We start from the raw sequence: 21,774 nt of genomic DNA, 5'->3' as shown, positions 1-21,774 counted from the left end.
TTGTACCCACTGAAATTATATATTGAGGAGGACTGTTGATTTCAAGGAGTACCAAATTGGGGCAGATGGTATGTTTCGAGCTATATTTTAAACCTTGCCTATACATTTTCTTGCTACCTTTAGAGTAGTTTGATTGATTTATTTTCTGTTTGACTGCATTAACTCAAATGTTGCCTATGCAGATGCATGATGTTCTTATTAAATGCTTGCTATAGCCTTATTATGAAGATGTAGTCTGGTGTTTGCAAATCCAGTCTTGGATTTATCTGTGACATTGCTGAAAATAAAGTGTCCCTGTTAACAGAATGAGAGTGCATGTTACCTGATCAGATGTAATATGTTCAGATTTGATTGGCCAATTCTTTTATTTGGATAGTGACAAGTAACTCTCATCAGCCTTAGTAAATTGTATTAATATCCATGGAGGGGGGCTTTTATTCAAGACGTTTCCTTTTGGAAATAGGAGTAGATGTTCATTGATTGCATGTATGATGTGGACTGTATGTCATTTCTATCACTTACTTGGATCAGAACAAATATATACTTATATCTGGAATGCAATAAGAATATACAATAAATTATTCCAGGAGAAGTTTGGTGGAATGATATTTGTGAGTAGCTGTTTTGCTCTCCTTCATCTCAGTTGTTAAATAATCTGACCACAAGTACATTTTTCATTGTTTGCCTGATTGTAGAGATTGGTGAATAATGGCAATCAAATCATTGACAAATTTCCCATCCCTTGGCAAATTTATTATTATGAACATTTTCCTCTGTGCAATCACTTCTTGTTTTAAGCATTTGAGTTTACATAGTAAACATATTTTTAAAATACGCATAATATTCTTTGTTTCAGCACAAGCTTGCCAGGCATGTGAAAATCGGGTATGATTCAGAACACGCCAGTAACAAAGATCTTTTAAATCAGAAGTATGGAATCAGCTTACCACTTATAAATCAAAGAAAATCAGCTCCAGTGAGTAGCTTAAATTATTTTAATGCCCTTTATCAGTATTATCATGACACTAGGAAAGCTGAAAGAGTCTTATGCCTAAAATATGGTTTTAAATAGAAATATCTCACTATTTTCTCTTTTTTTGAAGTTCCTGCATTTTATTAACATGTCAGCTATGACCAGGCAGTAAAATACAGTAGCACAGCAATGCTCTCTTTAGAGCAACAGGGACTCAGTCCCGGAAAGACTTATACATGCACTTCAGTCTGTTCACTCTGAGTAGTTCCATTAAAATTAGCTAAGTAGATCATGTGCCTAAACCTTCGTAGGACTGGGACCTATGGGATTTTGGGCCTGATCCAAAGCCCACTGAAGGAAATAGAAAGATTTCTATTGACACTAGTGAATTTTTGAATGATTCTTTTGTTTTTAGGGCAAGAAGAAATTCCATTTTCAAGCTTCCCAGGGGACTATTATAAATAAGTGAAAGAATACATGTGCAGTACTTTACATTTTGCTGTTATTTTCTCAGCTGACATTTCTTTTGACAGTAACCCTAACAACAACCTGGTGTAATTCTGGAGATCAGTGTTACTAAATGAATGCACAGATGCCACACAGCTTAGCTTAAATTGCAAGACTCCCAAAGGAACAGGGTGAACTTAAACGCCATTAGCCCCTGAGTTTGTCAGTGTTGCTGGTGGTAGTGATGTCCTTTTATCCAATAGTTGGAGCACCCTCTGGGATGGAAGACATGCCTTTTATCCTCCCCCTGCCTGAAAGGACTTGGACATACATCTCACACTTCGGAGACAGTGCTCCCACTGCCAGGTTACAGGGTTGGGGCACTTGACCTTACGTATAAAATACTAAATCACACATTCAAGGAAAGATCAGAAGCTTAGTCCTTCCCCGCTTCTCTGGAGAGTTCCGTTATCACCTTCTATGCAATCTTTCTGTCTCTTTGGCCTGGTCAATATTTATGCTTTGTAAGAATAGTTTTTCTTTACCTCAACCATGGTTCTTTTTTTGAATGACTGAGTAAGCATTAGCACCATGTTTTCCACAAACGATGCTTTTTTATTTAATATGCACAGACTTATCATTCCAAAGATCAATTGCACTCACAATTTCAGTTTGGTGTTATGGTCCACATGGAGGATCATGCCCAATGATCATGCACAACTACTCTCTTTTACAATTTCATTTATGTAACAGAAGCATCATGCAGCAAGCTCTGTGCTGAACGAGAAATTCTAGGGTGTTTGGTTTTAAACAACATAAACAGCGTCTGTGAATAGCACAGTTGTGGGCTGCCTCTTATAAAAAAAATGATTTTTGAAAGCCGTTGCCCAGACTAAGAGGTGATTTGTCTAACCCTGTGATATAGAGTTAATTAGGGGAAAAAAAGCATCATGGCTAATAGCTTTTTAGAACCACTGTAAAATGCTCACAGAGAGGAATATTATCCGACTGCAGTGAGCCATGTGTTTTACCACTTTCATTGAGATGTACTGATCAGAGAAAACTTCTTGATGTTGATGTAAATGACAAACATTAGTGTGAATTAGTCAAGCTATCTGATACATATTTACAGTTGCTAAGAAACTGGTGTATGCAACATGGAGATGGACTAAATACCCAGTTAGGTCATTTTCATCTCTAATTTACAACTTCCCAACAGCCGTATTTAAGCAGTAACTCTCAATTTTTGAATCTCAAGAATGATCAGTTTTCAGACGATGTTCTAGTTGCTGTTGAGATTTAATCAAAACCGATTGAAAGTGGGAAGGGTTTTTGTGCCTGCACGTGTGGATTTTTTTCAAAGTTGGTTTTATCATGAGATGTTGGTTACAATATTATCCATAAGGCTTAATTACAAAAGCAATGTTAACAGTAATGAAACTGTAGCTACTATTGCTGCATAATTAAAATAAAACACATACTCGCAGAGCTGGGACTAGAACAATGGTCTAGCTTTTTTTTTTAAAAAAAGGAGGCCTCTGCCACTGTAGTTAGGGGAAGAACTCAGTTGCCACCTACTGAAAAGCCCTGATTCTTTCTAATCGGTGATCAGCCGATAGAGGGCAACGTGTATACACACAGTCCTGAACTGGCTCCCTCTAAAGTCAATGGCAAAAGGACTCCTCTTCAAGTAACTGCATGCTAGATTTGGAGAAAACTATTTACAGCAGAAGCTGATATGACTTTGCTTAACTTCAGCCTCACTTCTTCATAGATGGTCAGCACCTGAGTTCTTAGAGAAGTTGAGCCAAAAGTTTGTGTTCAAAGCAGTAATAGCAAGCTGGTATTTTGAGCTAATGGGAGAGGAAAGATACTGGATGAGCCCGTTTCAAACTGGGAGATGATTTTTAATGACCTGCCACTTAAAACTTGCTTTGCCAGATAGTTTTCAAACTGTTCTCAGGTGTCATTATTTGACAGAGGAATAAATGAGCGGCTTCCCAAGTCTGATGTTAGATTTTGTAACAGTAACTGAGTGCAGGTCTTAACTCTGGAGCTGCTCCTGCCTGTCTGTACTTTGGTCACCGTTGCCTGGACTTGTCTGTCCGAGTGCTGCTCCTTTCTCTCGTGTAACATTTTGCACGTACTTAAAATCAGGCAGGGGGTGTAGTCCAGCTTTAAGCAACACGGACACTTTGGGCATCGCATTCTTGCTGCGTAAGCTCTGCACAGGCAAATGAAACATGATAGTATATGACCATTAAATATGCACACTTCCCACAGAGCATCCAGCAAAACACTCTCTGATGAGAGTTGCTGCAAAAATAACTCTTAGTGCTGTGACACAGAGATTCACAGCTGTACTTTTTGTTTCTGTTGAATTTCTGTTCAGCTGTGGAATTATACCAGCATTTTGGACCCTGTCCTTATAAATGAATATATGCTGTAATGTAAACTTAGAACCTTTTAATTTATTCATGAGGTAGAATTTAATGCTATGGTGATTTCTGCTTTTTATGTGTTGTATCTTGTGCCTTCTTTTTTTTTCCTTTTTGCTAACTTACTTCAATTGTGGCTGAACCAATAATAGCCTTCTCATTCATTCACCAGGCAAGTATGTTTATAATCTCACTTTCTATCACTGAAAGCATATTCATTTCCGAGATCATAAAGTAATGCAAATCCTAACAGTTCTTCTTAATTTGAAATGATTCGAAGAATCAAGAGAAGAAAAAGGAACAAAAGACCTCAGAACCTAGAAGCGCCGTCCGTGCATATGGCTGCAATTACAGTCAAAACATAACTTGGCTCCGGTAGCAGAATTAGATTTAAACAAATTGATGTTACACTACAGTAATTCAAAATGAGCTTACTGCGTTCGTAACCCAGAACAAGAAGCACCGTGAATTAATAAACTTCTCTTGTCACTAAAAATAAAAAAGGGAATAATTGGAGAGATGGAGTTAACTTAACAGATGACTACAGTCAGCATCCTTTCAACCTAGAAATGGGAATGTGAAGGTCACCCCCATCCCGGCTGACAAACAGAACATTTTGTTGGTAAACAAATTAATCTTTTGAAAGGTCACCATTTGTTTTAAGTTTTTATCCAGTTCTTGTCATCTGGAATCGGAGATTGACTGTCATTTCGCTAGGCAGGGGTGCAGCCGAAGCTGCCGAAGCTGCTTCTGTACATATCAGCATTCCTTGACAAAACTCGGTGCCTGATTGTGATGCTATGGGCTGCTGGTTTACAGCTGTCTCCGGACAAGAATGGAGGCCCACCCCTGAATTCCAATAAGATGGGCCTGCATATTCTGCCTCATGTAAGCTGGCCCTTTGCCCACAAGTAAAATGTATTGTAGTTCAAGCCAGCAATTATCTTTCTTACTTCCTTCTGTGCTGCTTCTGTTCCCTTTTTCAAAAAACAGATGTGGCATTCACCAAAGTTCTGCAGCTATTCTCTTCCACACCTGCTATGGCAGGATTTTGACAGAGGTAGATTTTAGGAAACCTAGCAGTAGGCCATCAACGCTGATTTCTCAGATAGCAATTTAAAGGACTAGAGCTGATTTATTTTTTTCCCAGGCAGAGGGAAAGTGAGCAGTTCAGAGCTCTGTCTGATTTATTTAATGGACCTGTTTGATATATTATGATGATGATGATGCTCTAGCAGTTCCATATTTAATCTTGCATCACCTTTTCCATTTATAACAGAGTTGTGTATGCTTTAGATGCACATAACCTCTCATTTTTCATTAATAATGCTCCCTGCTAGAATATACATTGGAATAAAGAGGGTAAATTTCAATTTTCCAGATAATTTTCTAAAAATAAAATGGGGAAACCTCTTAAAAATCTTCCTTCCTTCATTCCTGTACAAAGCTTCTAATGCCTCCACTGAATTCAGTGCAAATGTTGTTAATCTGAAGGCCACCCCCACTACATTCCTGATGTCACTTCAAGGGGCACACAGAAGTAGGTTTACCATACATCTGGGTTTTCCCAGACATGTCCTCTTTTTGGGTCTTCCTGTCTCTGTCAGGGCAGTCTTTCTAAAATATCAACACATGTCGGATTTGGGGTTTTCCCTGGTGCTGGGCTGCAGCAGGGCGGGGGAAGCGCCTGCTCCTCCAGCAGGGGAGGGGCAGCAGGGAGCTGCATGGCTGGGCCACACCGGTGCCTGTGCTCACAGGGGCAGGCAGCCGGGAGATGCTTTTAGGGCTGGGGGGAGCAGAGGGCTGCGGGTTGGGAGTGAAGGGCACCGACAGGGCTGGTGGGGCAGGCAGGGGACTGCAGATCAGGAGTGAGAGGGGCAGGGGACTGCAGGGTGGGAGGGGCATTGGCAGGAGTGAGGGGCACTGGGAGAGCTGGGGGGCCAGGGGGCTGTGGGTTGGGAGTGAAGGGCGCTGGCAGGGCTGGTGGGGGGTGGCCCAGGGGACTGCAGGTTGGGAGTGAGGGGCATTGGCAGGAGTGAGGGGCACTGGGAGGGCTGGGGGGGACTGTAGTTTGGCAGTGAGGGGCACCAGGGCAGATGGGGGACTGTGGGTCGGGAGCGCAGGGAGCAGGCAGTGCCAGGGGGCTGTGGGCTGGGAGTGAGGGACAGGGGGAGGGCAGGGCATGGGCATATCACTGCCCCCTCAATCATATTACCACCCCCCGACAGATGTCCTGTTTTTTGAAACTGGAAATATAGTAACCCTCCACAGAAGGAATCCTAGAGGCCCTTGAAAACAACTTTTAACATATTATCTCATTCATCGTCATAATGGCTCCGTTTTTCACCACGGAAACTGATGGACCGTTTGATCCTCGTGGAGACTTTCTATCTTCCATTGCTGCCCCTAGAGCCACTGTTCTGTACGTTTACCAGCACAAAGGTTGTGCCAGTATAGAAGTTAAGGTTAAGAAGTTAAGGTTGAGTTAAGATCCCTCCTGCAAACTTTCCTCTGTTGTGATGCACACCAAAACGCTCGACAGCACTTTAGCTCCTGGTGTGCTGTGGTGTGTCATGCTGGCCAGCATCAATTCAGTATTTCCTTGCACTCCCCATCTGTCTGAATGCATCTTTTACTGAGATGGGGAATTCCTTGAGGAAGGAGCAGCCTTTTTGATGTCTGTTTTAGAGTGTCTTGTCATCTGGGGGTCTGGTCCAGGATTAGACGGGTACCAGACAGGTAAAACAAATGAGAATGATGCATTGTATGTGCCCTGCTGGACTTGTATATGGAGTGAGATTTATGGAGTCAGATAGTATCTTGCAGCCATCATTTGCTATTTGTATAATGTTGTATAGGGTTTATAATGTTTTATAATGATTGTCTGCTTGGTACCTCCATTCAATCGGTAGATTAATGCCAATAGATTTGCCCTAGTTATAAAATTACCTCATAGATGAATTTTAATTTGGCTTTGGGTGCAAATCTAAATGCAGCTTTAACTGTGGGATCTGTAGAGGTGTGTGCACATACATGTTTATACATATAGATACATAAATGTTTTTAGGCTAAATACTGCTATTTTGATAACAAAGGAAACAAATAGTGGACTAATGGGAAAATCCCTGCTGCGTTAAAACGAGTACTCCATTTAAAATGTAGCAAAGGAAAAATAAAGTAGAAGAGTTGTATCCACAAGAGAAACGCACTTTAAAAAGGCTAATAGAATTGTTTTTCTTGTGTCCCAGGTTAATTATACTCAGAAGTGCTTGAGATGGAAAAAATAGTTTTGCAACATACTCTGGGCATACTATACAATGCAGTATATAGTTAATTTGTAGTGCAGTCTTAGTCTGCACTACAAATTAAGTGCTAGCTCTTAGCCTTTGAAAACTGTACTTTAAAGGTACCCATCGTGAACAAGTACACTGGGTGTGCTGACTTCAGATAGAAATACCTTCTGAATCACGCTGTCTGCAGCACACAATATGAGATAGATGATATTATTCATGGAGAAAAAAATGTCTGATCTTCTAATCAACTTTGTATTAAATCATTCAGGGGTCAATTGTAACCTCCTCTGAGCCTGAACTGTGCTGTGAACGTGGGAGAGGAGGCATCCAGAGGCTACCTTATTGGGCCTGATTTTCTTCTGCCTGGTGATCTGGAGAATGTCTTCAGGGGAGTCAGAGATCTGATTCCAGTGTGAGCAGACATGCTCCAGCTGCTAGTGTTAGTCCAGCTGGCTTAGATGCCAGTGGCAGTGAATGCTTCAACATGGGTCAGCTGCCTGAGTAAGCACCCCGTGTCCTGGGCAGACTTGCCTAGTCTGAACTGACACCATGCCACCCTGTCTTCACTGAGGTGGTTACATGAGACCACACCAGAGTGAACTCCTACGTGGTTCCCATCGGTCATTTTCCTGAACCAACCCTACTAGTTACAGAGCTGGACATGGTCGTCATATCTACACTGCGTTTGCTTTTTGAATTTAGACGATCTCTCTCCTTGAATGCTGCAGGGAAATCTTCTTTGGATTACTTTGCCAGCCGATGCAGGTTTTCATAGATTTCATAGATTTCATAGACATTAGGGCTGGAAGGGACCTCGGGAGATCATCGAGTCCAGCCCCCTGCCCAAAGGGCAGGAGTCAGCTGGGGTCATAGGATCCCAGCAAGATAAGCATCCAATTTACTCTTGAAGGTGTTCACTGTAGGTGCTTGAACCACCTCCGCTGGCAGGCTGTTCCAGACCTTGGGGGCTCGGACAGTAAAGAAATTCTTCCTGATGTCCAGCCTGAAACGGTCTTGCAGGAGTTTGTGACCATTCGACCTCGTCATCCCTTGGGGCGCTCTGGTGAACAAATGTTCCCTCAGATCCTGGTGGTCACCCCTGATAAACTTGTAGGTGGCCATCAGATCACCCCTGAGCCTGCGCTTTTCCAGGCTAAAGAGTCCCATGGCTCTCAGCCTGTCATCATAAGATCTGTTTTCCTGACCTCTGATCATGCGTGTGGCTCTCCTCTGGACTCTCTCAAGCTTCTCCACATCCTTTTTGAATTGTGGAGCCCAAAACTGGACGCAGGACTCCAGCTGCGGCCTCACCAAGGCCGAGTACAAGGGGAGAATGACGTCCCGGGATTTGCTCGAGAAGCATCTATGGATGCAAGCCAGCGTTTTGGTCACTTTACTAGCCGCAGCATTGCATTGCAGGCTCATGTTCATCTTGTGGTCAATGATGACCCCCAAGTCTCTTTCTTCTGTAGTGCTAACCAACGTAGCACTGCCGAGCCTATAAGGGTGCTGCAGGTTTTTCCTCCCAAGGTGGAGAACCTTGCATTTTTCGGTGTTAAACACCATGAGGTTCTCGTCTGTCCATTTGCTGAGCTTGTCCAGGTCAGCCTGGATCACCCGCCTGTCCTCTGGCGTGGATGCTTTGCCCCAAAGTTTGGTGTCATCGGCGAACTTGGCCAGTCCACTCCTGACTCCAATGTCCACATCGTTAATGAAGATGTTGAACAGTATGGGTCCCAGGACAGAGCCTTGAGGGACCCCACTGGTCACAGGGCACCACGATGAGTGACTGCCATCAATCACAACCCTCTGGGTCCGACCACGGAGCCAATTCCCAGCCGGCGGATCGTGGTGGAGCCAAAGCCACAACCGGCCAGTTTGGCCAAGAGGTGATCATGGGATACCAGATCAAAAGCTTTTTTGAAGTCAAGATATATGACATCAATCTCTTCTCCCTTGTCCAGGTGATAGGTCACCTGGTCATAGAAGGAAATGAGATTGGTCAAACAAGACCTACCTGCAACAAACCCATGCTGGCTCTCCCTTAGGATGTTAGCCTGGGCCAGTCCCTCAAGGATGGCCTCCTTAATAAACTTTTCTAAGATCTTCCCCAGGATAGAAGTCGGGCTAATGGGCCTGTAGTTAGCCGGATCCACTCTCCTCCCTTTCTTGAAGATCGGCACCGCATTGGCCTCTTCCAGTCTTCGGGCACTACACCAGAGCGCCAGGAGCTCTCGAAGACCCGTGCCAGGGGCTGGGCTATGACGCTCGCCAGCTCCTTGAGTGCCCTGGGGTGCAGGTTGTCAGGGCCGGCTGACTTGAAGGTATCCAGCTGCTCAAGGTGTTCCTTCACAAGGTCAGCATTGACGGAGGGTAGGGGATCCCCCTCACCCAGATTTCCCTGTCCCATAGCAGGCATGGGCATCCCGTGTGACTGATGAAAGACTGCCACAAAGTACCTATTTAATAGGTTGGCTTTTTCCTGGGCGTCAGTTGTCAGTTGCCCCATCTGGTTTAGCAGGGGTCCAACATTGCCCTTGCTTTTCCTCCGGCTCCCCACTATCTGAAAAAGGACTTTTTGTTGTCCTTGATGCCTGAAGCTAGCTGGAGTTCAGTTGCAGCCTTGGCTTTCCTGGTTTGGTCCCTGCAGGACCGGACCAGCGCGGAGTAATCCTCCTTGGAGGTGAATCCCGTCCTCCATCCTTTGTAGGCTTTCCTTTTTAGCCACAGTAGGTCCGCTAGGTCCCTGGAGAGCCAGGGGGGCTGCTGTGCCTTCTTGCTGCCTTTCCTCCATGTTGGAATAGATTTAGCTTGTGCACTGAGGATCGCTTCCTTGAGAAGCAGCCACTCTTCTTGAACTCCCATCTCCCTGGGGTCGTGGTCACTAAGGGCCTAACCGACTAGCCTCTTGAGCTTGTCAAAGTCGGCTTTCCTGAAGTCATGGACTTCTGTGTTGCCGACTGACTTGCCAGCTTTACGGCGGATGGTGAAGGTGATCAGCTCATGGTCGCTGTCACCCAACTTCCCATCAATCACTAGGTCGGCGATTAGGTCGTCCCCCGTAGCCAGTACCAGGTCGAGCAGCGCTTTGCCTCTCGTTGGCCCATAGACTTCTTGAGTCAGGTAGAGGTCATCCACGCACGAGAGAAAGCTTTGCGCCCGCTCAGATTTAGCTGAGTGATCTTCCCAGGAGATGTCCGGGTAATTGAAGTCCCCCATGACAACCAAGGTCCTGGAGCAAGCGGCCTCAGTCAGTTCCCGGGCGAACTCCTGGTCAAGCTCAGGACTTTGAGTGGGAGGTCTGTAGTAGACTCCCACCGTTGTGTCCCCTGTGCCGAATTCCCCACGAATTTTTACCCAGAGGGTCTCTAGCTGTCCATGCCGATCGCCAACATCAGCTTGCAGGGACATGTAGCTTTCCTTCACATAGAGAGCTACACCCCCGCCCCTTTTGTCAACACGATCCCTCCTGTACAGGGTATAGCCCTCTATCCCCGTGGTCCTGTCATGGGTGGAGTCCCACCAGGTCTCCGTTATCCCAACGACATCATACTCGCTCGGGGGTCGCATAACTAGTGTGGGACTAGTAGTCTGTGCCACGCTAACAGAGACGATACAGGTCAGCACAGAGGTCTGTTCACACAGCTTTACTTGGAAGTCTCCACAGACTCTGTCTCTGCTCTGCTGGTATCTTCCCCCTCCCTTTATTGAACCCTGCAGTCTCTGAAAAATTTGAATATTTTTAAATATATATGACATTTATAACTAAGCCTATGTCACAACATAAGCTGCAGATCTAAATGTTGGTGCCATATTTAATTTGACACGACTTGTTGGGGGGCTTTGGTGGCAGAAGAGACTTGGGGTCTTAAATAACACTTAAATGCACCATTAAAAAAGTAATTTTAGGAGCAAGCTGTTCAGGTATACATAGTGTTAAACTCCGTGTTTATAGCATAAAAACTAGATGTGTAATAAAGACCTAAAGCTGCTCGGATCTGGTGTAAGCAGATGGAACTCCTTCGGAAGCCAACTTGACGTATGAAATCTTATAGTACTGAATAACAGGAGTAAAAATAATTAAGGATGGTAATAGTGAGTGGCACCTGGCCAGTTTCTTAGCATGGATTGTGTTTATGTTGAGCTGTTTTATTTTAATCAGGACAAACTTGGTTCCATGAAAATAATCACATTTTGAAAGTCTACTGTGCTAGCTAAAGTCCACCATCACTTGCGCCTGAGCAGCCTTGCTGAAGTGATATGGCATAGGTTACAGGGAGATGATGCTTGGAGAAGAGGACATAAATCAGTTCGATTGGGTAATGTGCCTTTCTGGGGAAGGGAGGGTGGAATGGAGAAAAGAGAAGAGACTGGCTAGTCTGGATAACATTTTCACAGGGAAGGATTTTTTAAGTCAGTTCAACCCTGTCACATACACGCTACCACTTTCGTTGGAGAGGCATTGTACGGTGTAAGTGAGAACATAAATTACTCTGCTGTATCTTATTGGATGTTAAGTCTGCCTTTTTTTTAGCTAACAGTTGCCTTTTAGTTTACAGATATTTAATTTTACCTGCCCGCTTCTTTGCTTTATTCCTCAATTTCTTCTTCCTCTAGAAACAAATCTAGCCATCCCTTGAAGTCACGCTGCCTGGCTCTGTTGCTTTCCTTTGTAGCTTAGTCCATGTCTGTCGAAACACACACGATGCACATTGCTGCCTATCATGGAAAACCTACTAGGATTTAAACTGAGGGTTAATCTGGCCAGCAGTAAAATCAATGCTGCTTCACAGATACAGCACCAGACTACAGTGGTCTGGAGAGTGAGCCACTATTTAATTAAATCCCATTCTTTTAGTATATGCGTTATTGTGCCCCTATGAGGGAGGCAGCATGGTTCATGATTGGCAGGATTTAACTGGAGTGGGAGGAAATTGCAGTTGTGACTCGTTTTTCCTCTGTATCAACCTATTTTGAAATGGAGACGGTGTAATCTTTGCAACACTTAGTGTTAGGGTCCTCAAACATATTGAAGTAAAGATACAGGGCTGTAAATCCTGGAGATTCTCACGTTCCTAACCGGCACAAATAAAAATGTATATCAGTAACTGCAGTAACTTAAAAAAAATCTTCATTTTGATGAAGTCTGCATATGTTCTGTTTTGTCAGTGTGTGCTGCTGTACACATTGGGAGGGAAAAATTGTAAGTGTATCATTTCATGTCTCTTCATTTCCTCATTAGGAATATGAACAGGTCTTTAAAATGTCTCGTCCTTTTAAGTGGATTATTGTTACTACTTGTGTTTATAATAGCACCCAATGATCCAAATCAGGACCGGGGCCATATGTTGCTTAGACACAGACACACACACACAGACACACACCCCCTTAACTATGATACAGGGCACTTTACAAAAGGGATTAAGTATCATCATTAGCTTCCGTTTTATAGCCATAGACAACCTTCTGGCATTTCTTAATATTTAAGTGTTTGACTTGGCAAACTTATTCTTTTAATGTAGCATACAGTGTCTAATTTCACAGGGCTTTAAAAAATAGCAGTCTGAAAAATCAAGAGCTCCAGCATATTGATGCCCATGTGGTTCATCGGTAGGGTTACAGCCTCGATGTCTATTGCTCGAACTTCTGTTACTTCAGCTAATAGAGTAACTGGTAATAGTATTGACTTTCCCTCGCTACTGATGAACATTCAAGAGTGAATAGGACACTTTATTGGTGGATTTGATTAGTGCTTTCTGGCAATCTTGGGCTCCATTGCAATGCTCCAGAAGGGTGTGTGATTACAGTGGGTCCAGACTCTTCTGCTTGTTCACCCAAAACTTGACCCCCTTTTAGGCTCTTCCTTGTCTTTTCAACGAAAAAGTTGACAGAATTTTTAAAACTTTCTCAGAAACACTAGAATTGTTTTGCCTGAAACTCTCCAAAAAATTCCACCTGGGCCAGACCCAGCATGGAAAAGTTTAGCCTAAAAGGTTAGATTGGATTTATAAGCAACTGAAAGCAAGGACTAAAACTGGGAAATTCTGGGCAGGTACACATGGATGGTTGGGTGCCTGGATGCCTGCATCCTCAAAAATGGACCTATGGTGTATACTCAGCGCTTGCTTTACAGTAAAGCTGCATATTGGTAACCACTGGGTCACCAGCCCACCATCCTGATTCTGTTCGTCCGCAGGCGTCTGAGCAGAGCTGCTTTATATGGTTAGCATTTCCTTCGCCTCCTCCTCTCTGCATTATGGCACTAGTAAACTTAACCAGGCAGTGTTTTGGATCCATTGCCTCTGAGATGTGTCTAGACCACAAATAGAGGGAGTTCAAGGGAGACCTGTTGTTTTTGACACAGTTCTGTTCCGTTTTCTTGGCTTAAGCTATGCCTGCATTTTAATTGAATCCCAGGTACTTCCGGTTTCCGTAGCAGGCCGTCAGAGGTGCCTTATCTAAAGCTTTCAGGAAATCTAGCCAACTTGTGCTGCATGCCTCAAAATATCAGATTTGCCTTGTACTTTGGGACATTACACTGTATCTTTCTCAACTTCCTAGGTTCCCCTTTGCCTGCCTGGTCCCAGAATAAGTCAGGCAAGGGGAAACAATGCTATCTTTGCTACCCTGGTGTTCAGTAACCTGAGGCCAGACAGTAGCTGGGTCAGACTCCCATGGAGAGCCCCACTGAAGTCAATTGAGCTAAAAAGATTTAAACCTAGGAGGGTTTTTTGGGTTGTTTTTTTTTTTTAATATGTACCAAACAAGAGCAGATCCAGGGGGTTGCAGTCACCCCCTACCCCAGTGGTCTCCAACCTTTTTAAGTAGGAGATCACCTTTGACATTGAAAAGCAAGATCAACCGTGCATCGCTGCCACACACCCCCCCACACCTGCCCAGCAGGTAAGTCTGTGGAGATGGAGCGGAGGATGCAGATTGAGGCAGAGGGAATAAAAATTATTTGGGGGCGCGCCTCCCCAGTAGATAAGTCCAACCCAGCCACTAGCCCCACTCAACTTACCCCTACTCCTGCCTCTGCAGCACTGTCCCTCACTGCGGGGGCCTCAATCTAGCCCCCGCCTCTTCCCTCCGCCATGGACTGACCTGCTGGGCTGGGACGTGTGCATGCATGCACACAGGCACTCAGCCCTCCTGTGACATGATGGGCAGCAATGTGCACCGTGTGTGTTTCAACAAGCGTGGACTAAGGTACAAAGGAAAGCAACGGAGCCAGGCAGCATGACTTCAAGGGATGGCTAGATTTGTTTCTAGAGGAGGAAGAAATTAAGGAATAAAGCAAGAAGCAGGCAGGTAAAATTAAATATCTGTAAACTAAAAGGCAATTGTTAGCTAAAAAAAGGCAGACATAACATCCAATAAGAAACAGCAGAGTAATTTATGTTCTCCGCCCCAGACTCAGATTTACTCCAAGAGGCTCTGAGATCTACCGCTGGACCGTATCCACTGGTTGGTGACCACTGTCCTACTCGCTTTGATTTCTGCTCCACCCAAAGTTTAAAACCAACTGCCTGGGAGTGGCACCAGGCAGAGAGTCACTAGACTTCATGGCTTATCATCATCTACTTGATTCCTTCTGATATCTTCCTTCCACAGGTGTTAATGACCCTTTATCCTTTTTTAATGAGCTTGATGTTCCACTAATAAAATTAGCCTTTCTTCTGAAATTCTGCTGTCTGTTAGCTGCCCCTGATAATGTACCTCCTGTTTCCACAGCCCTGAATGCTGTTTTTAACTTCAGCTTAAAATATTAACTCAGGTGAATGTCAGCTCAGGTGTGGAAATAACTTTCAACAAAGCATTGCACTGTCGGTATGCTCACGAAGGCTAGATGTTGTTTTATGAATCTGAAAAAAGATGTAGATTTACTTCTACTAACAACAGAACTAAAGAAGCAACATCTTTTGATTTATTTTTCCTAGTTTTTTGTGGGTTTTTTTAATACTAAGATATGATGTAGCACATTGGTGCACATTCCATTAAAATTATATTTGTTTTTGCTTCAGTCTTAAACTGAATAACACAGCCCTAGACCCTAGCATATTAGTAAAGCTTCTCATTCCTTTTTAGCTGGATAAAAACGTGTATTGTGTTATATATGACGGTGCACCATGCCATCTGCACCCCCTCTTTTCAAGATGCTAGATCCGCCCATGGTTCCAAATGCAAGTGGAACAAGCAGCGTGGGGTTTTGAACAAATTGGGGTTTAGAAAAGTCAGGGAAGCTTTTCAGGAACTCAACTGGAATCACTGCATTTACACGCAATTCTGTGTTTACACGACGGACTGGTTGCTCAGAACTTTCTATTCTAAGTCCTTGCCCCAGATTTTCCAAGCTGTCCTTTGGAACCACATCTGCGCTGGAAGGGAGCCGAATATTAAATAATATTGTGTAGCGTCCCTGAGTATAGTAGTGTAGGACCGTAAGTATTAAATAGCACAATATTCTAAGATAGAAATTTGTAGGCATGTACAAACATAGGACTGGCGGAGGGCTCCTCAGCTATCAAATCCAATCCCCTGCATCTCCAGGCAGTTGCTAACCAAAGGGATCCCCGGAAAACTCCACTGCTCAACCTTACACATGACTGCAAAGAACAGGATCTGAAACGTATCACAGGCAAATGGAGAGGAGACAGGAATATGTGTCCAGTGTTCTTCCAAAGAGAATCATAGGAAATTCAGGTTGAAAGGGACCTCGGGAGGTTATCTTGTCGGGGTCGCAACCCAGAAGTGGGTCGCAAGAATATATGAAAGGGTCACAAACAATCTTTTAAAATGGATTCTTCTTTAAGTGGGGGAAATGTGGGGAAACCGTGGGCTTTCCCTGCAGGCTGGCAGAGTTCCAGCCTGCAGTGGGCTGCTTGGGCCCCCCAGGCCCCACACACTGGGAGGTTAGGGCCTGGGGTTGTGGAGCAGCAGCTTGGGGTGAGGGCCACCAGCAGAGCCAGCAGGCTGTTTTCTATTTAAATTATTTACCGGGTCAGGACTGGCCATCATTGTTTACAAATGAGTCCTGGTACAAAAAAGGTTGAGAACCACTGATCTAGTCCAACCCCCCACTCAAACAAAGCAGGACCATTCCCAGCGAGATCATCCCAGCCAAGGCTTTGTTGAGTTGGGCCTTGAAAACCTCCAGGGATGGAGAGTCTGCCACCTCCCTAAGTAATCTGTTCCAGTGCTTCACTACCCTCCTAGTGGGAAAGTTTTTCCTAATATCCAACCTAAACCTTTGTTGCTGCAACTTGAGAATAGGGAAATAGGTGGTTAATGCATGCTCAGAGACCCAAGAACTCTGTGACTCGTGGCTCTAGTTGTAATTGCTGTAATGTTTGTGTGTTCATGTTTCCCTCTGTGCCTGGTTACGCTTAGACATACATACGAGGCCTTCTGTACTTCACTGGTTCATCAAAGGTTACACAAAACTTGCGTATTGTTGCCATCTCTCATGACTTGTGAGTCTTGTGATTTTGATGGCAGGCTGGGTTTCGTGACTTTTTAACGACTGCAGTTGGCAATCCTGTTTTCTCCTCCAATTCCAAATATTGGCTAGTCATTTTTATAAATATGTTCTGCCTTTGTTTTAAAATGTCCATGCAATGTTTGTCTCTCTCTACTTGGTCTCCACTTGTCAGGAGCTCTGCTTCTTTTTCAATGTCTAGTTGCAGCCCAAAGTCTACTTCCAGCTGACATCCTAGTATTAAAAAACTAACTTGATAACAGTCAGTAGTTTCCAGTCTAGTCTTCACAATAAGAAAGCGAGTTGAAACAGGATCTGTTCCCCCTATGCAGTTCTCCAAAGTGGGATGCTAATAGATCTAAAATCCTTGCTGTATGATATTTATTTGTATATGCCACCTTGTCTTTACTCCTGGCAGTTAATAGATGCAGGTTTGTAAGGTGCTCTCAGACTTTAGTATCCTTTAGTATTTCTCATTCACTGATACTACAGACATTAAATTCCCTAACCTTATGCCCAGTGGGTCTCCTGAGGATCCATGCATATATTTTCTAATTCCCGCTTCCCTTTCCCCCTCCCGTACATTGCTTGTATTAAAGTTTCCTGTATTCAAAGCCTGGTCTGTCAAGAGATACTTTGTTTACAATGTAGTCATTAAAATTGAGCAAAGTCCTTGCAATTCCTTTTATTAACTAGAACACTGATTTTGCATAGCAGAAATCACAAGACATTGATTGGATTTAATTAACTTTATTTTAAATTACATAAACTAATGACAGTAGACAATAGTGCGGCATGTTCATAAGTAGTAAAACCAGTGCCCGTACTGTTACATTATTAAACCTTAATGAAACTATTCATAGCAGAAATTGTATTTATTATTTAGTTTTATATGACTAGCAAACTGCGGTGCCTGGAATGTTGTTTGCTAATGAAGGACTTGCTCTGTTCTTAGGTGTGCGCTCAGAAGATAGTGAAGGGGACTACAGTCAGTAACCTTTGGGTTTTGCCCGCCTCTCACCAAATGGATGCTCCCTTACCCGTGTGTGAGAGAGATGCAAAGAGAGGTGAGTCCCTTGGATGGTGAAGTCCCTAGGATGAGCTCTGCAGAGGTAGTGTTGGTTGCTGTGTAGAGCAGGGGTCAAGCATCTTGAGATCTGTCTAGTACATGTCACTTAGGGCCAGATCCCCTTCATTCTATTAGACATCTAAGTGGCACTTTTGGCATTGAAGTATGGTTTTATTCTACCCTGCTTGCACCCCCGAAAAGCCATTCTTGCATCTACTTTTGCAACAAGCTTTCATGTCAGCCTTAAGAGTCTAGCAAAACAGATGAGGACACATCCATCAAATGCTGTAACGGTTTTTCAGAGACTCAAGCAGGATGGAGTGAGAAGGCATTTAAACACCTATTACTTGGAAGAGGATCTTGTCCTTAATGTCTCTGAGCCTCAGTTGGCCCATTTCACAGATAGGCTTACCAATGTGGAAGTTGTCTAATGTTTGTAATGCGCTGCAGAATTTTATTTTTGGTAAGTGGCATGGCAGAGCTACATACAAGTATAATCATTCCCAAAGGTTGAAGAGATTATGGCCTAATCCAGGCTGCATGTGGATGCATGGCAAAGGAATTTACCAGTGGAAGGTCATTGGATCGGCCCTGTGTGCCCTACCCCAGACTTCCCAAAAAGCCAACAATTTATACTCTGCTTCTGTCTGAAAGTGGAGCTTCAGAGAGTAGAGAAAGCAATATGGCCAGACTATTTCGTGAGATAGAATATTCTCTGTGGACTGAGACTGGTACACATCTTACGCAGGGTCCAGTTGTTGCCGGGAGCAGAAATCTGTTTGCAAGGGAGGGAGGCCTTCTTTGTGGTCATACTGAGTGGCCATGAGTTTCCTCAAGAAAATGAGAGCCTGAATTTGGCCTTGGGACAGTAACTAGAACAACCTTTGGATTATTTCAGCAACACATTAAATTATTTGCAATGATTCTGTACCCATAATTATGGCGGGATTGAGAGCAAATTTGAAGCAGCTCTGAGACAAGTGTTTCAAACTGACGTTTCATAGTTTCATAGTTTCCTAGGGTCGGAAGGGACCTGAGCAGATCATCTAGTCCGACCTCCTGCCATGGCAGGAAAGAGTACTGGGGTCAAACGACCCCAGCAAGATGTTCATCCTCTTAAAAACCCCCAGGGTAGGAGCCCGCACCACTTCTCTTGGAAGCTGGTTCCAGACCCTAGCCGTCCTGACCGTGAAGTCGCGCCTCCTGATATCTAGCCTAAACCTACCCTCTGCCAGCTTGTGACCGTTATTCCTGGTCATTCCTGGCGGGGCTCGGGGGAACAGGGACTCCCCCAGTGCCTGCTGGTCCCCTCGGACTAGCTTGTAACAGGCCACCAGATCCCCCCTCAGCCTCCTCTTTTGGAGGCTGAACAGGTTCAGGTCCCGTAGCCTCTCCTCATAGGGCCTGCCCTGTTGTCCCCTGATCATACGAGTGGCCTCGTCTGGACCCTCTCCATGCTGTCCACATCCCTCCTGCACTGCAGCACCCAGAACTGGACGCAGTACTCCAGCTGCGGCCTGACCAGTGCCGCATAGAGGGGGAGGTTCACCCCTTTGGACCTGCTCGAGATGCATCTGTGGATGCAGGACAAGGTGCGGTTGGCCTTCCTGACTGCCTCCCCACACTGCCGGTCCATGTTCATCTTGGAGTCAGTGATGACCCCAAGATCCTTCTCCGCCTCTGTGCTGACAAGAGGGGAGTTCCCTAACCTGTAGGCATGGTGCCGGTTGTTCCTCCCAAGGTGCATCACCTTGCACTTGTCTGTGTTGAAATCCATCCTACTCTCGTCCGCCCACCCTTGTAACCTGTCTAGGTCTGATTGTAGCCTATTGCTTCCTTCTAGTGTGCCCACGTCCCCCCACATCTTAGTGTCATCAGCAAATTTGAACAGGTGCTTTTTACCCCCTCATTCAAGTCACTGATGAAGATGTTGAACAGTGTGGGCCCGAGGACCGAGCCCTGGGGGACCCCACTGCCCACGTCCCTCCAGGCTAAGAAGGACCCATCCACCACCGCTCTCTGGGTGCGGCCCACCAGCCAGTTGGCAACCCATTTGATTGTGTGGGTGTCAACACCACAGCCCCCCAGTTTCTTAATGAGAACAGGGTGAGAGACGGTGTCAAAAGCCTTCCAGAAGTCCAGGAAGACGATGTCCACTGCTACCCCTGCATCTAATGATCTGGTGATCTGATCGTAAAAGGCCACCAGGTTGGTCTGACAGCACCTGCCACTGATGAATCCGTGCTGGTTGCCCCTAAGCATGCAGTCCCCTGCTGGCCCCTCCTGGATGTGTGCCAGAATAATTTTCTCGAACAGCTTGCCTACGATCGAGGTAAGACTAACCGGCCTATAGTTTCCCGGGTCCTCCTTCCTCCCTTTTTTGAAGATGGGAACCGTGCTGGCCCTCTTCCAGTCCTCCGGCACCACTCCTGAACACCACGAGTGCTCGTAAAGCCGTGCCAGGGGTCCTGCAATGGCCTCGGCCAGTTCCTTTAGAACTCTAGGGTGGAGATCATCCGGGCCGGCTGACTTGAATACGTCCAACCCCTCCAGAAGCTCCTTAACTAAATCCTCGCCAACCCGTGGCCCAGGTGTGCCTCCCCCGGGGCGGGGCCCAGCAGGGAGGTGGCTCTCCTGGTCCCTACTTAGAAAGACGGAGACAACGAAATCGTTAAACATGTTAGCTTTGCCGTCTGGTGTGACGACCAAGTTACCCATGTCGTCCTGCAAGGGCCCCGCATTACCCGGGACCTTCTTTTTACCCCCTACGTATTTAAAAAAGGACTTCTTATTGTCCTTAATCTGGGAAGCCAGTCCCAGTTCCATCTCTGCTTTGGCCTTCCTAACTGCCCCCCTCCATCCCCGAGCAACTACAGAATAGTCCTCCCTGGTGATGACCCCTTCTTTTTAGCAAGGAGACATTCCCAGATGCTTTTGGTGAGCCACGGAGGCTTGTGTGCTCTCCTGCTCCCTTTGATCCTCGTCGGGATTACCTTTCTTTGGGCTTGGAGGATCGTCTCCTTAAGGAGCAACCACTGTCCTTGGACACCTGGCTCCCCTCCCCTCCGGGACCTCAGCGCTTCTCCAACTATCCTCCTTAGCTTGCTGAAGTTTGCCCTCCTAAAACCTAGGGCTGCTGCCTTACTGCATGCCTTTGCCACCTTGCGCTGGATGGTGAATCCCAGCAGGCGATGATCGCTGTCGCCCAGGGGGTCGAGCACCCGCAGCCCCCTCACCAGGTCGTCACCCGTGGCTAGCACCAGGTCCAACAAGGCTGTGCACCTCCTGGGTTAGATGGAGGTCCTGCACTCCGGCCAAGACCCTACGTGAGCGGTCAGACCTGGCTGACTGCTCTTCCCAGCAGGTGTCCGGGAAGTTCAGGTCCCCCATGACTACTACATCCTTAGCCTTCACCACCTCTGTGAGCTGACCCAAGAATTCCTGGTCAAGCTCTTCTCCCTGGTTGGGAGGTCTGTAGTAGACTCCCACCGTTAAGCCCCTATCCCCTCGACTGCCCTGTACTCTAACCCAAAGCACTTCAGAGTGCCCCTCCCCTGGCTCCTTGCTAATTAACGAGGATGTGTATTCCTCCTTGATATAGAGCGCCACGCCCCCACCCCTCTTTCCTATCCTGTCCCTCCTGTACAGCCTATAGCCCTTGACATTGACCGCCCAATCATGCATTGCGTCCCACCACGTTTCCGTGATCCCCACTATGTCCAGGCTGGCGTCAGCCAGCAGGAGGGTGAGTTCCTCCTGCTTGTTGCCCATACTACGAGTGTTTGTGTAGCGGCATGTGAGGCCTCCTGTGGACGTGTTCCACAAACACACAGTTTTTCTCTATAGTACAGCACAAATACAGTCTATTTAATTTCTGTGTCACAATCTGTAGGCAAACAGAGTTTGTCTCTGTTGGCTTTATCACAGTGGCTTTCAACCTTTTTTCATTTGCAGACCCCTAAAAATATTTTTTTTAGTGGAGGTGCAGATCCCTTTGAATTGTAAATGTGGGTGTTTACAAACTTTTGATTGATTTATAGCCATCTTTTGCAGGCCCGTTAGACAGTCTGCGGGCC

General features: G+C 45.5%; 1 protein-coding gene across 2 annotated transcripts in view; it reads left to right on the top strand.

Moving 5' to 3' along the window:
- IQCH (IQ motif containing H) overlaps positions 1-21,774 on the top strand; it is a 115,759-nt gene that overhangs the window by 8,152 nt on the left and 85,833 nt on the right. For both annotated transcript variants that reach the window (XM_090028365.1, XM_090028364.1), the window contains exons 5-6: positions 857-976; positions 17,585-17,696. In XM_090028365.1, the coding sequence (XP_089884491.1) occupies positions 857-976; positions 17,585-17,696 (232 nt within the window). The remainder of the gene's footprint in view (positions 1-856; positions 977-17,584; positions 17,697-21,774) is intronic.

This window comes from Crocodylus siamensis, chromosome 15 (assembly GCF_052110815.1).
Source record: "Crocodylus siamensis isolate JL-2025a chromosome 15, ASM5211081v1, whole genome shotgun sequence".
In the NCBI taxonomy this organism is placed as follows: Eukaryota; Metazoa; Chordata; order Crocodylia; family Crocodylidae; genus Crocodylus; species Crocodylus siamensis.
Note: the sequence above shows the minus strand (reverse complement) of the source record. Positions and strands in the feature narration are given on the sequence as shown.